Source organism: Pelobates fuscus, chromosome 5 (genome assembly GCF_036172605.1).
Source record: "Pelobates fuscus isolate aPelFus1 chromosome 5, aPelFus1.pri, whole genome shotgun sequence".
In the NCBI taxonomy this organism is placed as follows: Eukaryota; Metazoa; Chordata; class Amphibia; order Anura; family Pelobatidae; genus Pelobates; species Pelobates fuscus.
Genome location: NC_086321.1, coordinates 301,011,571 through 301,035,153, shown reverse-complemented (window position 1 = coordinate 301,035,153; position 23,583 = coordinate 301,011,571). Strand labels below are relative to the sequence as shown.

Below are 23,583 nucleotides of genomic sequence, written 5' to 3'. Positions count from 1 at the left end.
TAATATCTGCTTTCTGGAAAGCTCCTATTCCCTTTAAAAAGGTTTTCTCCTCTTTTTTTTTTTCCCTCTCTCAAATGTTTTATACATATATTGACATTAATGTTCCTTATCCTGGAGTGCATCTCTGTTAGCCACAAAGCAAACAGAAAAAACTAGGGCACTGGGAGGATCAGTCTCATTCCATTTGGTTATTGCTTCAGATTGAGTTCTTTTTTTTTACCTGAAACTGTTTAGTCTGTATTATTAAATTTTATGGTCTAAACCTATACAAAGTCCCAATATTTAATTTTGTTTGTTCTAAATTTCATTGTATCCTGCAGGACTCAAAACCACCAGTGATTTTACTGCAAAAGTTGATTGTCCGAGAGGTAGCTAATGAGGAAAAGGCCATGTTCCTGATCAGTGCTTCATTAAAGGGCCCAGAAATGTATGAAATTCACACTAGCTCCAAAGAAGAAAGGAACTCATGGATGGCACTAATTCGGGGAGCTGTGGAGAGGTACCTTTTTTGTTACATGACCTCTTTACAAAAGTCATAAAATTCCCACAGTTCCTTTTGCATTAAAAATTTACATTTATGCTCTCTTATCCTCTCAACTTGGCCACATTTTCCTTCCCTCCACTCCAGCCACATAATTTCCATCTTCCTCTTCACCCTAACCTTATTTGTTTCATTACCCTCTCCACTTCACACATTTTTTGTCTTAAAGCGGCACTGTCATGCCGAATTCCGTTTTTTTTTTTTTAACCCCCCTCCCGCCTCCACTACATCCAATCGACCCCCTAGTCACCCGCAAATGCCCCTAAGCCCCCCACATTACCTATTTTTTATTCTTTATTTTCTGCCCCGATCTATATTCAGGGCGCCGCCATCTTTGTGTGGGTAGGTGAAGTCCCTGTGGGACACGTCATCTACCCACACTACACAGACTGTGAGATTCCCGCACATGCCCAGTGAAACACCTGGACATGCGAACGGGAATTTCATCTATTCATTCATTCATCAGACAGACGAATGAATGAATAGAAAAAATCAAACGAACAAACAAACACTGAGTATCAGTGTTCGTTTGTTTGTTCGGTTTATTACAAGGAGGGAGCTACCGGCGTGCAGCTCCCTCCTTGCAATATGTAAAGACAGAAGCGGCAGGGAGCAGTGCTCCCCACCACTTCATTAGCCCCCCAGGTCCTCCCCTCACTCTATGGGGGTCAATATGACCCCCATAATAGCATAAGGGAGATTCAAATCTCCCCAATGCCCCTACTCGCTATACCGCGAGTAGGGGCATGTCCACTAAACAGTGAGCAGCCTGTGGGGCGGCGGATGGGGGCCATAATAGTAATAAGGGGGGGGGGGGGGGACCTACTGTCCTCCCCTCCCCCGGCCCCCACCCCTGGGCGGCGGGTGGGGGTCATAATAGTAATAAGGGGGGGACGACCTACTGTCCTCCACCCCCCGGCCCCCACCCCTGGGCGGCGGGTGGGGGCCATAACGATAACGGGGGGGACCTACTGTCCTCCCCCCGCCCCCACCCCTGGGCGGCGGGTGGGGGCACTAAGTAAGGTGACTAGGGGTGCCCAAGCCCCTAGTCACCCACCCCCCACCCAAATAAAAATGCCCCTACCTACCCCCCTCACCCTAAAAAATAGTGAGGGGGGAATAAAATTGCTAACCTGTAAAGTAAAATTAAACTTACCATTCGACGTCTTCTTTTTTCTAAAATCTTCATTTTTAAGCCCCAAAAAAGGCCAAATAAAAAAACCATCATAGCCGTCGAACTAAAAATAAAATAAAAAACCCGAGCGCAAAAAAAACCCGACGAAAAAGAAAAAACCCGAGCGCAAAAAAAATAATCCATCTTCACCCATGGAGGGCTCCGCGCAGACTGAGCTCCGCAGGGCGGGGCAAGGCTTATAAAGCCTTGCCCCGCCCTGCAATTAGGCTAAGAACACTCTGATCGGTAGGGTTCAAGCCAATCAGAGTGCTCTTTATAATTTTACAAGCGTGGGAAAGTTCTTTGGAATTTTCCCACGCTTGTAAAATGACACAGAGCACTGTGATTGGATGGCTTGAAATCCATCCAATCACAGTGCTCTGTGTCATTTTACAAGCGTGGGAAAATTCCAAAGAACTTTCCCACGCTTGTAAAATGACACAGAGCACTGTGATTGGATGGCTTGAAATCCATCCAATCACAGTGCTCTGTGTCATTTTACAAGCGTGGGAAAATTCCAAAGAACTTTCCCACGCTTGTAAAATGACACAGAGCACTGTGATTGGATGGATTTCAAGCCATCCAATCACAGTGCTCTGTGTCATTTTACAAGCGTGGGAAAATTCCAAAGAACTTTCCCACGCTTGTAAAATGACACAGAGCACTGTGATTGGATGGCTTGAAATCCATCCAATCACAGTGCTCTGTGTCATTTTACAAGCGTGGGAAAATTCCAAAGAACTTTCCCACGCTTGTAAAATGACACAGAGCACTGTGATTGGATGGCTTGAAATCCATCCAATCACAGTGCTCTGTGTCATTTTACAAGCGTGGGAAAATTCCAAAGAACTTTCCCACGCTTGTAAAATGACACAGAGCACTGTGATTGGATGGATTTCAAGCCATCCAATCACAGTGCTCTGTGTCATTTTACAAGCGTGGGAAAATTCCAAAGAATTCCTAGTCACCTTGATGGGGGCCGGGGGGGGGGGGGAGGACAGTAGGCCCCCCCCCCCTTATTACCATTATGGCCCCCACCCACCGGCCGGGGGGGGAGGACAGTAGGTCCCCCCCTACTACTATTATGGCCCCCACCCGCCGCCCAGGGGTGGGGGCCGGGGGTCAGGACAGTAGGTCCCCCCCCTACTACTATTATGGCCCCCACCCGCCCCAGGGGTGGGGCCCGGGGGGGAGGACAATAGGTCCCCCCCTTTTATTACCATTATGGCCCCCGCTGGCCAGGGGTGGGGGCCGGGGGGGGGGAGGACAGTAGGTCCCCCCCTACTACTATTATGGCCCCCACCCGCCGCCCAGGGGTGGGGGCCGGGGGGAGGACAGTAGGTCCCCCCCCCCTCATTATCTTTATGGCCCCCACCCACCGCTCAGGGGTGGGGGCCGGGGGGGGTGGACAATAGGTCCCCCCCCCCTCTTATTACCATTATGGCCCCCACCCGCCGGCCAGGGGTGGGGGCCGGGGGGGGAGGACATTAGGTCCCCCCCCTACTACTATTATGGCCCCCACCCGCCGCCCAGGGGTGGGGGCCGGGGGGGAGGGCAGTAGGTCTCCCCCCCCCCCCCCCCCTCATTATCTTTATGGCCCCCACCCACCGCTCAGGGGTGGGGGCCGGGGGGGACGACAATAGGTCTCCCTCCCTTATTTTACTTTACGGCCCCCACCCGTCGTTTAGGGGTGGGGGGCAATATTTTTTATTTTTTATTTTTTTTTACAGTGAGCAGCCACAGGACATGCCCCTACTCGCGGTATAGTGAGTAGGGGCATATTATTTACTAATGCCAAGTAATTTTTACTTAGTGTTAGTAAATGTGGCTGAAAGACCAGTTTAGGTCTTTCAGCCTTTTAGTAGATAGCTCCCTGATATCGTGGGAATTAGGGAGTTATCTACTAAGCGGCTGCAAGATGCAGCCGCGGCATTGAATAGGATCGGAGTTTCATTCATTAGAATGAAATTCCGATACGATCAAAGTACCGAATTGCATCCTAACACCAATGGAGAAACTCTTCTCATTCTGTTAGGATGCAATTCGGCAGTTTTGCCGGCGTTCTGTCTAAGTGACAGGACGTTCGGCAATACTGACAGGAAGCATTGTGGGAACTGGGAGGAAAGCTAGGGATCATGGGAAAATTGCTCTGACCAGCGGAAATGAAGCACACTTTGCTCCTCCGCTGGTCTGAGCTGGTCAAGCGGAGGAATCCCCCATAAGACAAAGAGTCCCTACTTTGTCTTATGATTTTAAAGAAAACTAAAGAAGACAGGAAGAAAAGAAGAACAGATCCTGAGAGAGGGGGGGAAGAGGAAGAGATTGAGGAAAGGTAAGTTCGGCATGACCGTGCCGCTTTAAGTCTCCCCACCGTAGCTCTATTTTTCCAAACCATCTGCCACAGCCTAATTTTTCATTTACATTCTCCACACCAGCCCCACTTTTTTCCCCTCCTGTTTTCCCATACCAGTCGTATTATAGACAAATAAAATATAAAGCACCTACAATTTCCAATTAGTTTTTGCAAAATAATACTAGTACAGACATGGGCTTGGTATTTGATTTCTAAACATTATTTATATAAGGTAACTTTGCTGCTTTTCTTCTTTCAAGTTGCCAGTTAAAGGGACACTGTAGGCACACAGTCCACTTCAGCTGGTTGCAGTGTCCCTTTTTCACTTAGTGCTGTAATGTAAAACATTGCAGTTCTAGAGAAACTGCAATGTTTACATTGCAGCACTAAGTCTGCCTCCAGTGGCTGTCTACCAAAGGCTTGCTGGATTGAAACAGACTTTTGGTGCATGAGGACTTCCAGTGTCAGAATTTTCCCCTATAGGAAAGCATTGAATCAAGCATTTGCAGCACATGCACATTTGCGCCCGCTCATTGCGAGACGTCGGATGTGGCGGAGCTTTGACCCAGTGCCGAGGGGGGAGTCAGAAGAGCGATAGTACCAGGACAAAACTTACCATTAAAGATTTGCTCGGTGCATGAGTAACCATAAAATCTTAAATTTTCTGATTGAGATAGCCTTTCAGGCAATTTTATAGAAAGAAACTCGCAGTTTGAAAACTATGGGATTGACTTTGTTATTTAACTGGTTTTAACGGTCTTTTTAAGACACACGAATATCATAGAATTGTCATGGAAATCTTTCTCTATTCTCATGACAGTTGTCCAGTTGAAGGAGATATCATCAGCGATACAGACGAGCGTACTGCTAAAGTAAATGAGTTACAAGGTAAGGTTTAAAGTTCACTTGATGCACTGGACTTTTTATGTAGTCTTCTAAATAAATGTTATTGTTGTTCAGCAAAAACAACAATAAAAAAGCTAGTACGTTATTCCTTCTATTTTAAAATGTTACTCCAAGCACCATGACTATTTGAGTTTGAGCAGAGTCCTAACTTGTTGTTTCTGTCAAAATGTGTCAGTTTCTCAATTGTTGTTAAATTCCCCCATTTATATTATTGCAAAGTGCTGTGGAATAAGTTTACAGTTTGCAAATGCTAATAATAATAATATCTCAAGCACCATCATTGGGGCGCCATTAGCCAATCCGGAACAAGACTTACGGGCCATCTAATATTTCTTTGCATAGATAAAGTTTTGACTTTATTTTCAAGGTGGGGAGAGTGAAAGGATTGGAAGGGGTACACCAACAGAAACACTTAATACACTGCTTCTTGGTTTGAATAACACTTTAAGAACATTTTGTGCACTTTGGTTCATGTGTTTTGGCCTAATAATTCAGATTCAATAAATATTCATAGCAGTGAACACTGACAGACTTATGTACTGTATCCTCATTGATACCTGTGTTTGTCATAACCTTTATTGACCCCCCTATAAGTGTGTCTTATGAAATAAAAAAAAAAAAAATCATTTTCATATTCAGACCATATTTCTTGGTAAGCTACGTGACTTTCCATAGCAGGCCTTTCAAGGATGACTGGTCACCTTAAATATCCTATCTCTTATTTTCTTCCTGATCACACAGAGCGTCTTCATACAAAAGATGTGTGTATTATGCAGTCACTAAAAGAGAAACTACTGATATGCACAGACATTTCAGATATGTATGGCTTAGAAGATGCTCCTCAGTCAGCCAGAAGACTGTTGCTTGGAGAAAATCTCACAGGGGAAAGTATACTCCTGTCTGCTATAGCTGAAGGTACAACTTTTTAAGTTACTTCTGCAATCTAATGTTCCTTTCTTTTATTCAGATTTTAATAAATACTTTTTCACAATGTCTAAAACATCAGCAATTATTTTAAAACTTGTTTTTAAATAAATGTAGGGAAATATTGTTAGCTCTTTCACATCCGGTAGTGATTTGTTTAGGTATTTCTGAATTCTTTCTGTTGCGGAGAGCCATGTTGTAGCTGGCCAACAAATGACACCCTTGTTTTATTACTTTGTAGAACCTACCTTTGCCCCACTTGTTACCTTATGCATTTTGATGATGACCAAAACTCTTACACTCCGTTTCTGTGTTTCTAAAATTTGATTACATTTTTGGCCAACCGGTAAAATACATAACATACATAAACTAGATGTAAAGCCGCCAAAAGTCTTGCTGCAAAGATAGGCTGAACACGCATTAAAAGTCATGTATTGCAATAAAGAATACAGTGTTCCAGTAGAGTAGCCTGATGTACAAATGTCTATTTCCTTCCATTAATGAAGAGACAACCCTAGCCATTCCATTTACATTTTCTGATTTCTCTCTCTTCTCGCTCTCATTTATTTATAGTAAGGGCTAATGTAGCCTCTGTCTTTAGTAATGTATTGTTAATTTTTGTAGCTGAGAGAATTCTTTTCATGCTCTTCGAACCACCATCAAACCAGACATCCCAAGAGGAGGGGAATTCTGGGAATCCGTCTCTGCCACGAAGATCAGAGACATTTGGAGGTTATGACCGTAATGCCAGTCAGTCAAACAAAAGTAAGACAGTCGGGATAAATTATTTACTTTCTACACCATTCTACATCTAATTCCATCTTACAGCGAACTATGCAGCAGGCCCGCACACTGAAAAACAATGTACATTAATATTCGCACCTCCTGCATGAATTTTCCAAACTTTAAGGTTGTAGAAAATACATGTGAACACAGAAAAAGTAAGTGTTTAATGTGTATAACTATGAAATCATTTTAGATTTTTAACCACAATAGTGTCATGTCCCTGAGCAGGTCAGAGAGCAGACAATTGCCAGGGTTATTGGTTCAAACTTTTTGTCTTTTTAGACATAACAATTTACTTGAAAGAAAGAATTAAGGCAATATGCCACAAAAAGGATACTTTGAGAGTAAAACAGAATAATAATATGCCACAAACAGGATATCTTGAAAGTAAATGAATAAAGTATTTTATATACAAGTAGGTTTGACGTTATTCCCAAGTAGATTAGTCGTTTGTGGAATGTCACACTGCAGCCACGTTCAGGATGATACAGGGTTGAAATGGTTAAAGCTGGTAAGTACTTTCAGTATAATATAGTACAGGTTGCTTACGGGATTATGTAGAGTTGCAGTAGTTGAGACAGGTAAGTACTTCAATATAATGTAATACAGGTTGCTTACAGGATCATGCAGTGTTGCAGCAGTTGAAACAGGTAAGTAGATTCCAGTATAATGTAATACAGGTTGCTTACAGGATCATGCAGGTAAGTCTCTTCAGATTGAAATAATGCAGATAAATACAGGATGTTTTCAGGAGCCAGGATCAGAAGTTCTATGTCAGAACACTGACTTCAATGTAAAGGCCGTGTGAAGAGTTGAGTGCGGCCTTTTATAGCAGACTTGGAAGATCATATGAGGCAGGTGAGAGCAACTGAGGATTGATTAGTGGCTAGGGAGGCCACCAGAGGCGAGAAACAGGTATTGCAGCAATAAAATATCTTGGTTGTCAGGATAGGATCTTGACAAATATCCTGTACAAAATCTGGACATGGAGACGTTAATGGTTTTACACCATTGTGTTTTTCAAGGGTTATACAAAGCACCATGACCCCTTCAGTGATTTGCAGTTACCATGGTGCTTTGAGTCTGTATGTGTAGCATACATACAGAGTATAAAGCCATTTGTTGCCCTCCATTCCACCCAAGTCCTCCCCTGTAGTGAGTAGGAGTGATGTCTTGCACTAAATCAAAGTTAATGCTTCTTTTTTTCCTTGGGGTAGAGATGGGGGAGCATGCCTGTACAGGTTACTTTGACCAAAAACAGTGTTTTGTTAAAACACTGTTTTATGGTTGGAGTAACCCTTTATTTTATAACTTACTTCAGGTGCTAATTAAACATATTTCTATGGAAGCCACATTGTTTGTTATCACCTATGTGCATGCTGGTGCTTCCTACTTAGAAATGAATATGAGCCAGTCATGAATGCACAGTACATGCATCTGATGTTCTTTGATGAGTAGTTCCCATCTATTCCAGTATGGAAGAAATAGTACATAGTTGTGTGTGTGTGTGTGTATATATATATATTACTCAACCTGAAAAAAATATATACACCAGTAACTTGTACCCAGGTGCCTACCAGCAATAGTATAAACAAAAATAAAAACAGGAGCACTCTCTTGGATTTCCAAAATATATTAAAAAAAATATATATTTTGGAAATCCAAGAGAGTGCTCCTGTTTTCATTTTTGTTATATATATATATATATATATATATATATATATATATATATATGTGTGTGTGTGTGTGTGTGTGTGTGTCAGATTTTCCTTTACATCCTGTCATATAAAACAAAAATACAGATAAATAAATGGTTTTAAACCTATTTTTGATAGTTTGTTCATGGATACATACATATTGTATGATTGTCTGTTGTTTCTATATAGTTTACAAGATGCCCACAAAAATGACTGGTTTTGTCAAACATTATGACTAATTTTCATAACTGTGCAATTAATAAAATATAGGAGGCTTTGCATAAAAAGTGTTTTATTCTGAAAAGTGGTCTAAAGATGTAAAAGTGGGGCAGTCACCATAGAAACAAGTGATACCAGATGATACTTTGCATTGATGTCTCCACCCTTCTTCTTTGTTTGCCACTTTTCAGAACACAACACTTTTCATATTTAACACCCAATGATTGGAATAAAATGTTTGTATGAGTAAAAAACCTGGTCATTGAGGTTTGGTGGTTAAATGCATATGTTGTTTTTATATTTGTCTCCAGCTGGCAGCTTTAAACAAAAAGTCAAAGATTGCCGTACTACATCAACCAGCTCAGAAACGCCAAGTGTGGAACTTGTGCGAAGTGAGGTAGTATGTCCGTTTATCCAGTCAAATTATTGAGAAACACTAACAAAATTATGGAACCGCAAGACTTTGAGGTATCCTCCTTTTCTCAAGTCTAAAGCATTGTTTTTAGACTTGAGAAAAGGATGATCTTGTTAAAGTTTGTGTATGTGTATGTGTGAATATAAATATATAAAAATGTGTGTGTATAAAAACCAAAACAAAAGAATATCTCTCCGCGGAAGACTTTTTTTCTTGTAAAATACACAGACACTATATTAATTAAGCACCAGGCAATAGCTTGATGTTACATCCTCAATATATTTGTATAGTGTGTGTGGTCTGAACACCTTGATTTATGAGTGATTTCACTTTAATTTACAAATGTTCTTATTTATATTTGATTTCATTTTTATCGATAATTACCCTGTTGGTTGAAACTTTGATCTACTTTTTGTGTCCTATCTAATTTTGACGCATTAAGATTTCACCGTGTTAAATCCAACAAGTGCTACTATTTATTGATTTATTGTTTGTCAGTTGCCTTTTCTGTTTTAGATCATGGAATGTATTATATGATCTCAACTGTTTACCTTTTTCTTTGTTTGTAAAACATAATTTGTTTAATTCAACAGCCTGATGTGTCATTACTGGATGATAATATTGCTCCCATTAATCAAGAACCTGAGGTAATGAAACTTTGTTACTTCTCACTGATATTTATTTTTCAGTATGTACTTTAGGCTAGTGGCATGTAGTAAAGCATGACCGCAAACATAAAAGTGGTACAACAATATACAGTAGCACTTGGAATAATTTTTCCAGATCACTGCAAAGGCGTGGCATTATTCTAAAAGGGACTGCTGTTCTAATTGAGTTAATTAGCTAACTTACATAACCTAAATAAGTGATTCCACTCCTCATATGAGAAAATATTATTGGCATCAGTAAGGTTTTTGTAGAGGCTGTTTGGTATTTATAAACATTTTCTTTTTATTTGAGGATCATCTGAATACTTGTAAAAGCATAATATTCAGGGATATATTTTTGAAACTGTAGGGTAATAGCTTCTTGATCCAAGGAAAGATCTGACTGTTATTCTGGGGTCAAAATTACTTTTCTTTTCCTAGTTTGTTGCAAAATTAGAAGTGCTACAAGCTGTTTTTTCATTTTCCTTTTTTTTTTTTTTTTTTGCCTTTTTATGGATCAACTGCAAAAACAGATGTGAGAAAGGCTGAACCTGATGGGCACATGTCACTTTTCAGCTATGTACGAATGTATCTGCTAATAAGCAAGACATTTCTGCTCACAACAGCAGTTAGTTGAGGACTGAAGAGTTACATACGGTCTGTATGGAAGGCAGGGGAAAAAAAGTAATTTTGGTTCCTCCTGTTCTGCTGAATATCATTCTTGTAATAAAAAAAAGAGTTTCAAATGTGCCAGTCCACAAAAGCTACTCACCTCTGCAAGCTGTAGCATACTCACTGGGGGTAAATTCCTACTTGCAAGGGTTACATTTTCACTTGCCATGGGCTACTGGTAGTTTTATGCATTGTACTATATAGTAATTTTGTTTTTGCCAGTAAGGCCTGTTCTGTTAAAATGCATACATATTTATTTTATTGTTTCACTTCATATCTCTCCACAGCTGCTTTGCAAGGTACAGACACTACTACAGATGCTGTATAGTCTGCAGGTAAGTGATGCTTGAATAAAGTTACCCAAATCCATTAGGTAGACACTTGGAAGCTATCAAACCTTTAGTAAGTTTTATTTTCTGTCTCATGTTATTATTACCAGGTCGCACATGGGAAATCTTTGGCATTTTTACTTCTAGTATGCATCCTTTCGGGTTTTTTTTCTCCTCTTTTTCTTTTTCCTCCTTTCTACCACTCCTAGCCTGTTGAGCTGTCTTCCACAGTCCTGATACCCATAACCTTACACAGGGACGTTTTAGCCGCGAGGCATTTGCCTTGGGCGGCACTTTCCAGGAGGCGGCAAAAAAAGCTGCCCCCAAATGCCCATGGCAAATGCCTTGCTAGCCTTGCGCTAAGAGTCCAGGCATGCGGTCGGGCGGGCGGCGCTGGCGAAGGAAGCACTTTCCCCTGAGCGCTCTGCTCGGCTCCATCACGCGCCGCAGAGTGATGCTGGTCACCTGGAGCCAGAATATGACATCATATTCCAGCTCCTGGCATCACTCTCCGGCGCGCGAGGGAGCTGAGCAGACCGCTCAGGGGAAAGAGCCGACCGCCCATCAGCCACTGGACCCCCAGGGAAAGGGAGAACCCTCCCCCAGCATTCCCAAAGGTAAGGAGGCTGGGGGGGGGGGTTAAATAAAAATAAATAAATAATCAAAAAAGTGTGTGTGTGTCTGTTAGTGTGTGTCTGTTAGTGAGTGTGTGTGTGTCTGTTAGCTAGTGTATGCGTATTTAGAAGGCGGGGCAAGGGGGGAAGGGTAGGGTGGGGGTGGAGCCTAGGGCAGCACAAAACCAGGATACACCGCTGACCTTACATGGATTACTTTGTCTCATTTAATTGCTGATTTTTTTTTTTTTTTACAATCTTTGGCAAAGGGTGGAGTTTTTAGCACTTTGACATTTCCCGTCATCATGGGCAACAGTTGATAACCTATATCTTCTTGCCTAGTGCAGAATGGATATCTATTGCATGCCGCGTGTGTGATCATCTGTGGAGGACCTGATGGTCAGTCTCCATGGACTCCTGTTTTGTACTATTACTAATTCATAAGATAGAATGAATGTGAATGTTTTCTGACAGATGCAATTTGTCAGCAGCTGAAGATTGTCGTAAGTACCTCCCCCCAGGCGTTTTACCATGGTTGCAGTCACCCTTTTCTGAAAAAAATGCCTGTTACTATTGTGCTTTAAAAGAAACCTGTCAATTCCCAGAATTTGTGTATTTATCCATTGTATTTAGAAATATGTGTTTTGTAAGGTTTAAATTAGGTTTTAAAAAAAATCCTTACTGCTTATCCGCATTCATGGGCGTAGGAACCCAAAAAAATCGGGGGGGATAGCATTTTTACTCGCCGGGTATATTCTTATTCCGTAAACTAGGAGTTGTTTATCCCATTGTACAGCGCTACGGAATTTGCAGTCGCTATATAAATGATTAAATAATAACATTAAAGGGTCACTACAGGGAAGGGGTTTTACTTACCCGGATACAGCGCTGGGATCCTCCTGATTAGAACCACCCCTACCCTTCCCATGAATATTAGAACCACCCCTACCCCTTCCATGCACAAATGAACCCCACCTACCCCTTCCATGCATATTAGTACCCCCTAACCCCTTCCATGCATATTAGAACCCACCCTACCTCTTCCATTCATATTAGTACTCCCCTAACCCCTTCCAATAATTTTTCTACCTCCCCTCTCCTCCCATCCATATTAGTAGCCCCCCTAAACCCTTCCAATTATTTTTCTACCTACCCCTCTCCCCCTATCCTTATTAGTAGCCTCCCTAACCCTTTCCAATTATTTTTCTGCCATGTTAACGAACGCCAGTGCCGCCGTGTTTACATTAAAAGTCCTGCATATAGACACCAGAACCACTACATTAAGCTGGGGACTATAGTGTTTCTTTAATGTGAGGTAAATTAGAGATTAGTGCCACGAATAATGTGCTAGATTGCCTACTTACAACCAGATGAGGATGATGTTTGGCTCTCTGGAGGCTGTTTGTAACTGTGGTCACAAAAATCAATGTTCTGGGAGAACGGGAAGCAGCTCCATTTTTTGGGGGCCCTTTACACAGCTCAAAGTCTGGGTCCCAGGGTCCACCTTCATGTTCCACCAATGAGTTTGTTCACAGGGGGTGGAGTGTGTAGGGGATGTCCTGATATGTGTGTAAGGAATGCATTGTGTGAATCTTTGTTTGTATGTGTAAGGGCTGCATGGTGTGTTTCTGTGTATGTACGGGATGCAGTGTGTGCGTCTGTAAGGGGTGCCTTGAGTGTGTGTACGGGGTGCATTGCGTGTGTGTAAGGAATGCATTGTGTGTTTCTGTGTGTGTAAGGGTTGCATGATTGTGTGTGTGTGTGTGTGTGTGTGCGCGCGCACGGGGTGCATTGAGTGTGTGTGTGTAAGGAATGCATTGTGTGTGTAAGGGTTGCATGATCGTGTGTGTGTGTGATGGATGTCACTCTCTTTCTCCCCCTCCCTCCCTACCTTTCTTTCTCCCCCTCCCTCCCTTGTCACTCTCTTTCTCCCCCTCTCCCCCTCTCCCCCTCCCTCCCTACCTTTGTAAGCTCACCTGCCACATCAGGACAATATCTCTTAGGTAAATCCTACACTAACATTTCACCTTGCTGTCTTCACCTTTCTTCCATTGCTCTGGTCTGGTTCTGGAATTCACATCCACATTGAAGACGTTTTCATCGCTGGACAATGCGATGCATTGTGTATTCTAATACCTTTCTAAAATAGAAAGCAAAATGGTGGAAATAACACAAATGAGTGCCTAGGTAAATTCTGCCATTCAACGCCCACAAAAAAAGCAACGGAAAAATATAATAAATTATTATAATATAATAGTCCCAGTTTATTCCACAAAATCAGTAAAAAATATATATATAAGCAAAGACATTGGAAAATTTATGAAAGTGTTTTGGTGGGCGGGGGTGGAGGGCATTTAATTTTTTTTTTAGTTGAAAGTAGTCTGAAAAGTGTTTGTAAAAGTAATGTAAGTGAAAAAAATTACAAGCGATAAACAGTGTTTGACATATTATGGGTGCAAATTAACCTTGGTCCTGCCAGTCCCAACAAGATATTCAAAACATCAAACCCCATTTGTTGTCTTTAGTGTCTTTAGAAGTGGGGCTATGCCTTAACTTTGTCAGTTAACACTACAGCCTGCAACCATTCCTGTGCAGATAACCATACAACTTGCTGCAGACATAAAACATTGACATCACATTCACATAGCATTTTATACACACTTTACTAGCTCCCAATCTTTAGTACGTACATAAATTCTCACCAATATGCTCCTAAATGTGACCTTTTATTCTGAGGTTTTCCAAGTAAGCTAGAAGGCCATTGAAATAACAATAACCAATCAGATTTACACTCTCCTAAAGTGTTACATCTGTAACTTGTAACTAGGATAATAAGCAGGTGCAATTTCTGATAAATTTGTTTTGAATCTTCTGGACCATAGTGCTATAAACAAACAGCAATTCATACATAGGAGACATTTTAAAAGGACTGCACACTGGGTCTTCAGTAATAAAAAGGTATAATTTTCCTGGCTCTGCCTTTTTTTTTTTTTAATGGCCTAGTGAGCATAAAATAAAACTTAGCCTGAAAAGCTGATGTATGAGGCAGAGCTAACCAATTTGTATATGCTGATATGGATAGTCAGGAAAGAATACTTTTCTGATGGTTAAAACGCTAAATATTAATTGATTGCACTACCCAAAATGCTGGAAATATTACAAAAGTAATAAATAGAGAAACGACTGTCAGAGCTGATTATTCCTGCCTTAAAAGGCAGATATACCATTGTTTCTGTTTCTAAACTTTCTTCCATACTGTGTGCGCTCTGGCTATGCCAGGACTGAACTTAATTGTGTTGTAAAATTTTAAATCTCTCATATACATTTAAAAGAAAATGAAGCATCAGTTGAAGAGGGGGAAAAAAAAAGATGAACATGGTATACTGAATTTTCAATGTATTATCCAATGGTGTAGTTGCCATAAAAGTAAAGATTCCCATTTGAATGGGATCTGTTTGTTTCTCTGTATATATCTGTGCATGAGTTTTAAAACACAGCCATAAATTTTGAAGGCTAATATATGTAGTCGCCAGATTGACAGGCAAACTTAGCAGGCATCAAAACGTGTTTCCTGTTTTACTGTTAAACATGTCTTCAGTAAGTTTCCTAATGCAAAAATCTGCAACTCTCACACACAGGCAGTAGTAACCCAGCAGGATAGCTTTGTCGAAGTGCAGAAAGAGCGGGAGAGGCAGTTTCGACAGCTGTCTTCTAAGGGTAACTTGCTTCTGGAGCAAGAGAAACAGCGCAACTTTGAAAAGCAAAGAGAGGAGCTTGTCAATGTGCAGAAGCTGCAGGAACAGCTAAGAAACGAAAGGCAGCGCTGGGAGCGAGAGCGAGAAAAACAGCAAAAAGAAATAGCGACCACAGAGACCCTGTTAAAGTCACGAGAAGAGCAATCTAAGATGGAGAAGGAGAAGCTGGATCAGGAGCGGAAAGAACTCGAGACCCAAAGAGAGGCCTACCAGCGAGACCTTGAAAGGTTGCGTGAATCACAGAGAGCAGTGGAAAAAGACAAAGAGCGCTTGGAGCAGCTGAAAAGGACTAAAAAGTCAAATGTTGGACCTGTACCATTTTCACCAGACCTGGTGCAGGTAACAGTGGTACGATAATTTCTAGTACTTCCATACCTTGTACGAACACGATAGCAACTATTATCTTGTATGATTGGTATTTATTTTTACTACTTATTAGTAATTACTAAGAAAAGAAGCCAAAGGCTAGTTGCCAAAGACAACCAGTCCGTGAGTGTGCCTGGGGAAACCTTGGAAAGGGGGTAACCCTTACATACGTGATAAGAACAAAAAACAAAAGAGGAAGATCTAGAGAGAGATATAGAAAACTCTTAATCTCTAATAAGATCGACCAGAGTAGGTAACCCCTTCCTAATAGTAATACTAAAACTTAACCTTTAATGGAAATAAGATAAAATAAAACGAAATAAACACCAATTGTACAAATAACTAAGAAAACAAAAAATAATAATACAAAAAATAGTTTAAAAAGGAGTGGATTCTAAATAACAGTGGTACTGGACAATAGATATTGTGGAAAAATCAGCTATCGTCCTTAAAAAACCACCTATGGATAGAGACTATAGTCCAGACTATTCCCAAATACGGGGAGGTATAGAGAGGTAAAGGGAGAAAGTTGGAAAATGAATAAGGTTAATCCTTAAAATACGTGAAGTAAGGGAATTAAACCATACATGAGAATAATTATTGTATTAGTATACTGGCTAGCAAGTGCTAAACAAACTATGTACTAAGCACTTGTAGCAAAAAACCTAGGTCCTTGGGTGGGATGGTTAGCAACACTAAAAAACTGTTGCATGTAAGCTAACAAGTGGGTACTGTAACAAGATAAAATAAAGTACCACTGCCAAATTAACACTTGTAGCAAAAAACCCCCCTGTATCCAATAAACACCTGGACCTCAAAGTTTACAGTACAAAAAATCGGCTAAATTGTGTTGCCGACAGAGACACTCTCCCCCTAATTTCCCTCTTAGAAAAACCTCAATAGTAGCAATATTGGAAGCAAAACTATCTAGTCTAGACTAAAGGCTCAAGGTCTGGAACTCACTCCTACACTAGCTACCTGACGCGCGTTTCAGCGCTATAATTGCGCCTTCATCAGAGGTACAAGCAGCGTGCTGTCCTACTGACGGCTCTTTTATATCTGGAGAGCCGGCAAACATGAGAAGGGAGTTGGAGGATTTGTTCGCGCCAAAAACGGCGTTTCAATCTGTACCGCCCATCTGCTTACGTCATGGGTTGATTGACACGATATGCAAATACCTGTCAAGCCACCTAGATGCTTACTTCGAAGTAAAGTATGTGTTATTGAGAGAACGAAAAGAAGGGTTTAAACCCTCCTACAGACTGGAGGGATGCAACCAAACTTATAACTCAGTTCAATTACCAAATTGTAAAGTTCATGAAAGGATAATAGTGAAATATAGCAAATAAAAAACGGGTCTAATTATAACTTAAATTTATCTTGAAAAAGGCAGTTATGATAATGACAGAATCCAGAACTCCCAACTCTTAAAGGGACAGATATATGTAATCCAAGTTACTCAAAAATTAATAAAATGAAGGTATTTACAAAGATTAATGAAAAATATATACAGATTAAGGGTAAGAGCATTGCTGATGGTATAAATTTATGCTCACAGTGTAATTCATTTTTCAATGAAGGGAGTAAATGTGAACCCTTCATTTAGACCATTGGGGGTCAGTGTATTAAAACTGTAAATCCAAAAGGATTCTCTTCTGAGGAGAGTGCGGTCTAAGTCCCCCCCTCTGCGACCCAATAGGACTCTCTCAATCCCTGCAAATCTTATCCCGCTTGTGTCGCTGTGATGGTAATTCCTTATGTGCCTAGCGACAGGGGTATCCTTAAGGTTTCTGACTGAGTGTATGTGTTCCATCACACGCCTCTTAAAGGGGCGTATAGTTTTTCCCACATACCTAAGTCCGCATACACAAGTCAATAGGTAAACGATGCCCTTTGTGTTACAGTTAAAGAAATGTTTCACTTTGCATGTTGTATTGTCTATCAAATTTGGAAGTATTTTAGAGTTTTTCATCATATAATGGCAGGCTACACACCTACCACATTGGTAGGTACCCTGCACTGAAAGCCAGTTAGTAGTGGCACTTCTAGAGGATAAATGGCTGGAAACCAGGACATCTTTGAGGTTTTTCCCTCTACGTGCAGTGAGGGAAGCAAATGGAGTCACAGCTCCCTTTAGTTGGGGATCTTGGGAGATCAGTGGCCAGAACCTACTCAGTATCCGTTTGGACTGGTCCCATCCGGAGTCAAACGTTGCTATACAACGAATGAGTTCCTGGTTGGATGGTGTTGCCTTATCCTTTAAGAGGTCTTCCCTGTCACTCAAAAGTGCCCTTTGATATGCCCTCTTGAGGCAACGATTAGGGTATCCCCTCTCTTTGAATCTCGCTCTCAGGAGTTTAGCTTGAACTATGAATTCCTCCACCGTTGAGCAGTTTCTCCTCAAGCGGAGGTACTGTCCAACTGGAATCCCATTTTTGAGGGGTATCGGGTGATGGCTGTCCCACCGCAACATGGTATTTGTTGAGGTGGGTTTCCTATAGAGGGTAGTGTCGATTACCAAATCTTTGGAGATGTTAAAGGTACAATCTAGAAAATTAAGTGTGGTTCCTCCGATCTCAAACGTGAATCTTAAATTGAGGTCGTTGGAATTCAAATTTTCCACAAAGGATCTAAAGAAGTCCTCCGTGCCAGTCCAGACAACGAGGACATCATCGATAAATCTCTTCCACAGAAATATATATTTTGTAAAGTCAGCATTTGTGTCACAGAACACCACATTCTCTTCCCACCACCCCAGGTGCAGGTTGGCATACGATGGAGCACAAGACGTGCCCATAGCAGTCCCCTGCACCTGGTGGTAGAACTGACCATCAAAGAGGAAGAAATTGTGGGTCAGGATAAACCTCAGCAAATTGATCACGAATTTCGTGTGGCGGTCATGTTCCGGACCCCGTGTGGCTAGATAGCATTCAGAATGCATAAGACCTTGAGTGTGGGGAATTGACGAATACAGGGCCTCAACGTCGAGACTACATAGGAGTGCATTGCTTGGTATATTGAGAGAAGCTAGACATTTTAATGTGTCCTTTGTGTCTCTCAAGTACGAAGGTAATTTTTCGACATATGGTCTCAATATTGTGTCTACATATAGACTGGCCCTGTTCGTTAGATTATTAACCCCTGACACGATAGGTCTAGCTGTTAGTTGGCTACATTTTTTGTGCACCTTGGGTAGGCAGTAGAATGTAGAAACCACTGGGCTTTTATTATAGATATATGAATATTCGTCCTTACTCAAGGTGCCTTCGTCAAATGCTGAGTCCAAGATAGCTTTAAGATCTGATAGGAATTTAGTGGAAGGATCAGATTTAAGGGTACGGTAGGTTGTTTCATCCTTTAGTATGTTAGTAGCTAACTAGATGTAGTGTGTCCTATTAAGGACCACAATATTTCCCCCCTTGTCTGCTGGTTTGATTATGATGTCCTCGTTGTCTCTTAGGCTACGAAGGGCTAAACTTTCCTCCCTCGAGAGATTACTGTGAGGTCGGGGTTCCAGAGAATCGACTTTTAACTTCTGTATCATCGTACATACAGACTCTATAAACAGTTCGACATTTTTGAAGTCCCTAATATTAGGAGTGAATTTGCTTTTAGGGCACAGTTCAGTATAGGGTTGTAAAGAGGTAACTTCGTTATCCTCAAGGAGGGACACTAAATCATTAAGACATTGGTATTCTCTAACACTGAAGCCAAGATCTTTGGCTCTTTTTTCATTAATGGTGTAGAAATATTTATGAAGGGCCAAACGTCTCCCAAACAGATGGATGTCTTTGATCCAGTCGAACTTATTAAAAGGGGGGACCGGAACAAAAGACAAACCCTTCATCAAGATTTGGCATTGCTGTTCAGTGAGTATAGTGTCAGAGAAGTTGAGCACCTTAGTATTAGTGCTCAATATCTCTTCCGTGCCCTTCCTCTGTACCGTGTTTGTCTGTACTGTTGTGGTTGTTCCCCCTCTCGGGGGTTGTGCCCTAAAAAAGTCACTCCCTTTTTAAGAATGCTTTTAGATTGTTCATTAGTCTGGGACATAGAAGAGGTACTGCTTTCGTCGTTGTCTGTGTCTGATGTCTCGTATTCAGATGTTGTGTTCTGATCTGAGTCTACTCTGGTACTCCTTTTAAATTTTCTATATACCCGCTCATTTTTGTAGTCATTATGATCTCTAAGAAACTTTCTGTGTTTTCGTTTTTTAATAGAATCTCTATATTTATTTAAACTTTGTTGAAGATTATCCTCTTGAGTGCTAAAATTAGGATCTTCCTTTAAGTTTTGAGTGACTTCTATTGCCTCATTAACTTTTTCATTAACTGCAGTGAGTCGCTTATTTTCAAACCTGCAGATAATATCCATAAAAGTTTTAGAACAAAGATTAGCTGCCTCTTCCCATTCCTTTAGGAGGGCGGCGTCATCCATGTCAATATTAGGCAAGATTTGTACCCTGAGACCCCTTGGTATCATGGATTTATTAAGATAATTGTGTAGAGATGATAATTCCCACCCAATCCTAATTTGTTGCTTACATAAATTAGATAAACGTTTAAATTTTGATTCAATACTCATGTCAGTTGATGGAAAAAGACAATCTTTGTCTGAAAACACTTTGTCGGCATCCAGACACCATTGATTTGGGTCTTTTAATTGGTTCAAAAAACTGGCCATATTTTATGAATTTACACTGGAGTAAGGAACATGGCACACTTAAAAGGTATTGAAACCTGTTAGAAATATCGAAAAGAAAAGAAGCCAAAGGCTAGTTGCCAAAGACAACCAGTCCGTGAGTGTGCCTGGGGAAACCTTGGAAAGGGGGTAACCCTTACATACGTGATAAGAACAAAAAACAAAAGAGGAAGATCTAGAGAGAGATATAGAAAACTCTTAATCTCTAATAAGATCGACCAGAGTAGGTAACCCCTTCCTAATAGTAATACTAAAACTTAACCTTTAATGGAAATAAGATAAAATAAAACGAAATAAACACCAATTGTACAAATAACTAAGAAAACAAAAAATAATAATACAAAAAATAGTTTAAAAAGGAGTGGATTCTAAATAACAGTGGTACTGGACAATAGATATTGTGGAAAAATCAGCTATCGTCCTTAAAAAACCACCTATGGATAGAGACTATAGTCCAGACTATTCCCAAATACGGGGAGGTATAGAGAGGTAAAGGGAGAAAGTTGGAAAATGAATAAGGTTAATCCTTAAAATACGTGAAGTAAGGGTATTAGTAATTACTACTCACACAGACTAGCTGTACAAACTCTCAACCACATTCATATGCACATAAAAGGCCAATAACTCACCCACAGTAAATTTATTCACGGACACACTTAATTTTGTGTTGCTTTCAATCATGTGCACACACGTGTTCTTATTTACACGCATTTTCATACATGAACATACATGTATTTCTGCATATGGCTATCTATGTCGGAGCTAGATCAGAAAAATGAAACTTAAATGCAATCTGTGATGGGGACCAACAAATAAATTAAGGTTCACTCCAGGTTGAAAATGACAGGTTGTTGTTTTTTTTTCCTTTCGGTTTTCCCCCCAACCATTTTCTGACTGAAATTAAGGTGGTTTTCTCCTCTAACGTAGGCAGAGTCCAAATGCTGTGTTCGTACTAAAGAAATTGATTGACTTTGTCGTGTTTCTTTGTAGAACCGTTAAAGGCGAGTATAGGACAGTGAACAGCTCATGTAACCTAGTTGCTTGGATATGTACTATTATAAAGTGTTTAACCCCTTAAGGATGACGGATGTTCGCTGACATCTTTTTGAGGACGGTCCTAAACGTAGTCAGGAGGCTTAGAACGTCCCCGCCGTCCTTTGTACTTACCGGGTGCTTGTCTTTCCCCCGAGGGTCGTGATCCCGGGAGCTCAGGCAGACCACCTCTGCCCGTTCCGTCCCCCCTCCGGCCATGTAAAAGTTAATAAAAGTACTTGGATCATATATATATATATATATATATATATATATATATATATGTGTGTGTGTGTTGGAAGGCCATTTGGTCTGAATTTGTGGGAGGAGTTATGATCCTATATAAACCCTACCCCCTACTCACCTTTGTCGTGTAAGCTCTTTGTCTTCTCCATAGCAACCAGCACTTCTGCTCAGTTGTTCCCGCCAAAGTCAGTCTCCAGCAAACGGTCACGAGACCGGCACGTCCACGTAAGCATAACGTGGGAAATAGCATTCAGCTATTTCCCACGTTCGGGCCTAAAAACGCGGGGATAGGCTCCCTTTATTACTTACCTATTAGTGCTATTACACTGTTCGTGTACTTCCGCATTCGTGCGGCTAACAGCCGAACGCGGAATACACACGCTTTAGTTTTACTTTAGTTTAATTCAATTTACCGTATGTGCATACTTACCCTACGTTCGTCTGTACTTTCGTATGTTCGTTCAGCCGAACACGTTCAAACGGCTTTTTCGTGCAACCTTTAGTTAATTTACACATTACAGCCTGCAGCTGATTATTCAATTGGCTTTTGTTTAAATCTTTTTGGATGTTCCATTTACCGAATGCAGGAGTTCTTTCTATTTATAGTACTCTTGTTCATTCGGTTAACTGAACGCAACGGGCTACAGTGTTTAAATTTACTAATCTACTGTAACTATATCTAGTTATGCCACTTACTTATACCAAGCACTCACATTATGTTTTCCTGTATGATGTTAAGTTTATTATATGGCTCTTAAAGTCACCACTGGTTGAAAAATATATGTGTTTTACAAATTTCCCGTCCATGGTCACATAATTGTGGGACACCTATTTTTCACAGGGTAATCTTCTTAAAGGGACAGTTTGGCCACTTTCTTTTTATTATTTTACGTATAAATACACCTCCAGGCATTATCTAACCCGGCGGGGACTTAGTTTATTGTACTTTCACTAATGTATTATCTTCTACGCATCTAAGGTCACTATGCTCATAGGTTAAGCCCTTACGGTCCTTTGTCATCACAGACCATTAACACAATTTAAACCTCAGTTCCTTAAAAGACCTTATATACCGGTTCCTTACACTTAGACTGCATATGTTTTTAGGTTCTACTACTTTCCTTCAAACAGTCTTCAAGAAGTGGTATCCCAGTACCCTGTATTACTGTATCAGGTAAGTAGGTTTACCAGTTCTCTTTTTTCCTCGAGGCCTCATTCAGCCTGCCCACCTCCCAAAGTGGGTTCTACACTTCAAACGAACCAGGTCTGAGATTCCTCACTACGATCAGAACAGCAAACCTTACTCAAACCGACACTCCACCTCGCTACTACTTATTTAACCGTACATTTCCTGTCTATTGTTTCTACATTTCCTCACTCAGACCTGTGTCATTACCGTAGTTTCACCAAGTTACACGGCATCACGATTACGATTAAGTTTCTCCTCAAGGCCTCACTTCGCCTTCGTATCATGTAAACGTCACAATTGTGGGAACCGGGGGGGGGGGGGGGCTTGTCTCTACTTACAGACCTACGTTCAGGTCCCTCATCGTACACGGGTTCCTAAGTCACATTTCATAATTACACTTTACCCATACGTTTATATCTAAATCTTCCTGCGCATTGACCAAAGAAAAAGGACAATACTCAAGGTTAAGTATATACGTATGTTCAATTACACCATTCTAAGAGACAAGCTCCATTAGGCTAGTGAACTGGCATTGAGGGTTAGGCACTGGCCTTAGCTACCCTAAGTAATACTATGGTCCCGCAAGGTCTACACCCCCACCTCATACACGGAGGTTCAGCCTCATGACCAAATCATAGTTCGCTAACTCGCTCGCCCTTCTTTAGGGCTACAGCTAGGGCTTCCCAAGTCACGGCCACACATTTTGAATCTCTTACGGTCACCGAGAGGCCAACATCCTGCCACCTCATTCAAGTGGCCACAAAATTCCCTCGGCCCAAATCATAGGTAGAGCCTCTCTCTGCCACTTGGCACTAGCAGGGCCTCACCTGTCACTCGGTTCTAGGTAAATTTTTTGCTTCAGCACTAGCTAACAGGCCAGTTCTCCGAAGGTCTCATCCCCACCTCTACGACACCTTACTTATCCAAATCCTTATTTATTTTCAGAATGTCTCAAGAATCCATCCCGATAATCGGTCTACTGTTGGATGAAATACCGAGCTCACCAGTCAGGCCTGGGTC

General features: G+C 41.1%; 1 protein-coding gene across 2 annotated transcripts in view; it reads left to right on the top strand.

Annotated features, from left to right (window-relative positions):
• Positions 1 to 23,583, top strand: part of LOC134611536 (rho guanine nucleotide exchange factor 18-like) — a 119,590-nt gene that overhangs the window by 62,833 nt on the left and 33,174 nt on the right. Inside the window, exons 9-16 of one of the 2 annotated variants that reach the window (XM_063455494.1) lie at positions 321 to 499; positions 4,889 to 4,956; positions 5,716 to 5,889; positions 6,523 to 6,663; positions 8,912 to 8,997; positions 9,609 to 9,662; positions 10,622 to 10,669; positions 14,916 to 15,371. In XM_063455494.1, coding sequence (XP_063311564.1) covers positions 321 to 499; positions 4,889 to 4,956; positions 5,716 to 5,889; positions 6,523 to 6,663; positions 8,912 to 8,997; positions 9,609 to 9,662; positions 10,622 to 10,669; positions 14,916 to 15,371 — 1,206 coding nt within the window. Of the gene's footprint in view, positions 1 to 320; positions 500 to 4,888; positions 4,957 to 5,715; positions 5,890 to 6,522; positions 6,664 to 8,911; positions 8,998 to 9,608; positions 9,663 to 10,621; positions 10,670 to 14,915; positions 15,381 to 23,583 lie in introns of both variants that reach the window. The other variant, XM_063455495.1, reaches the window with a different exon arrangement.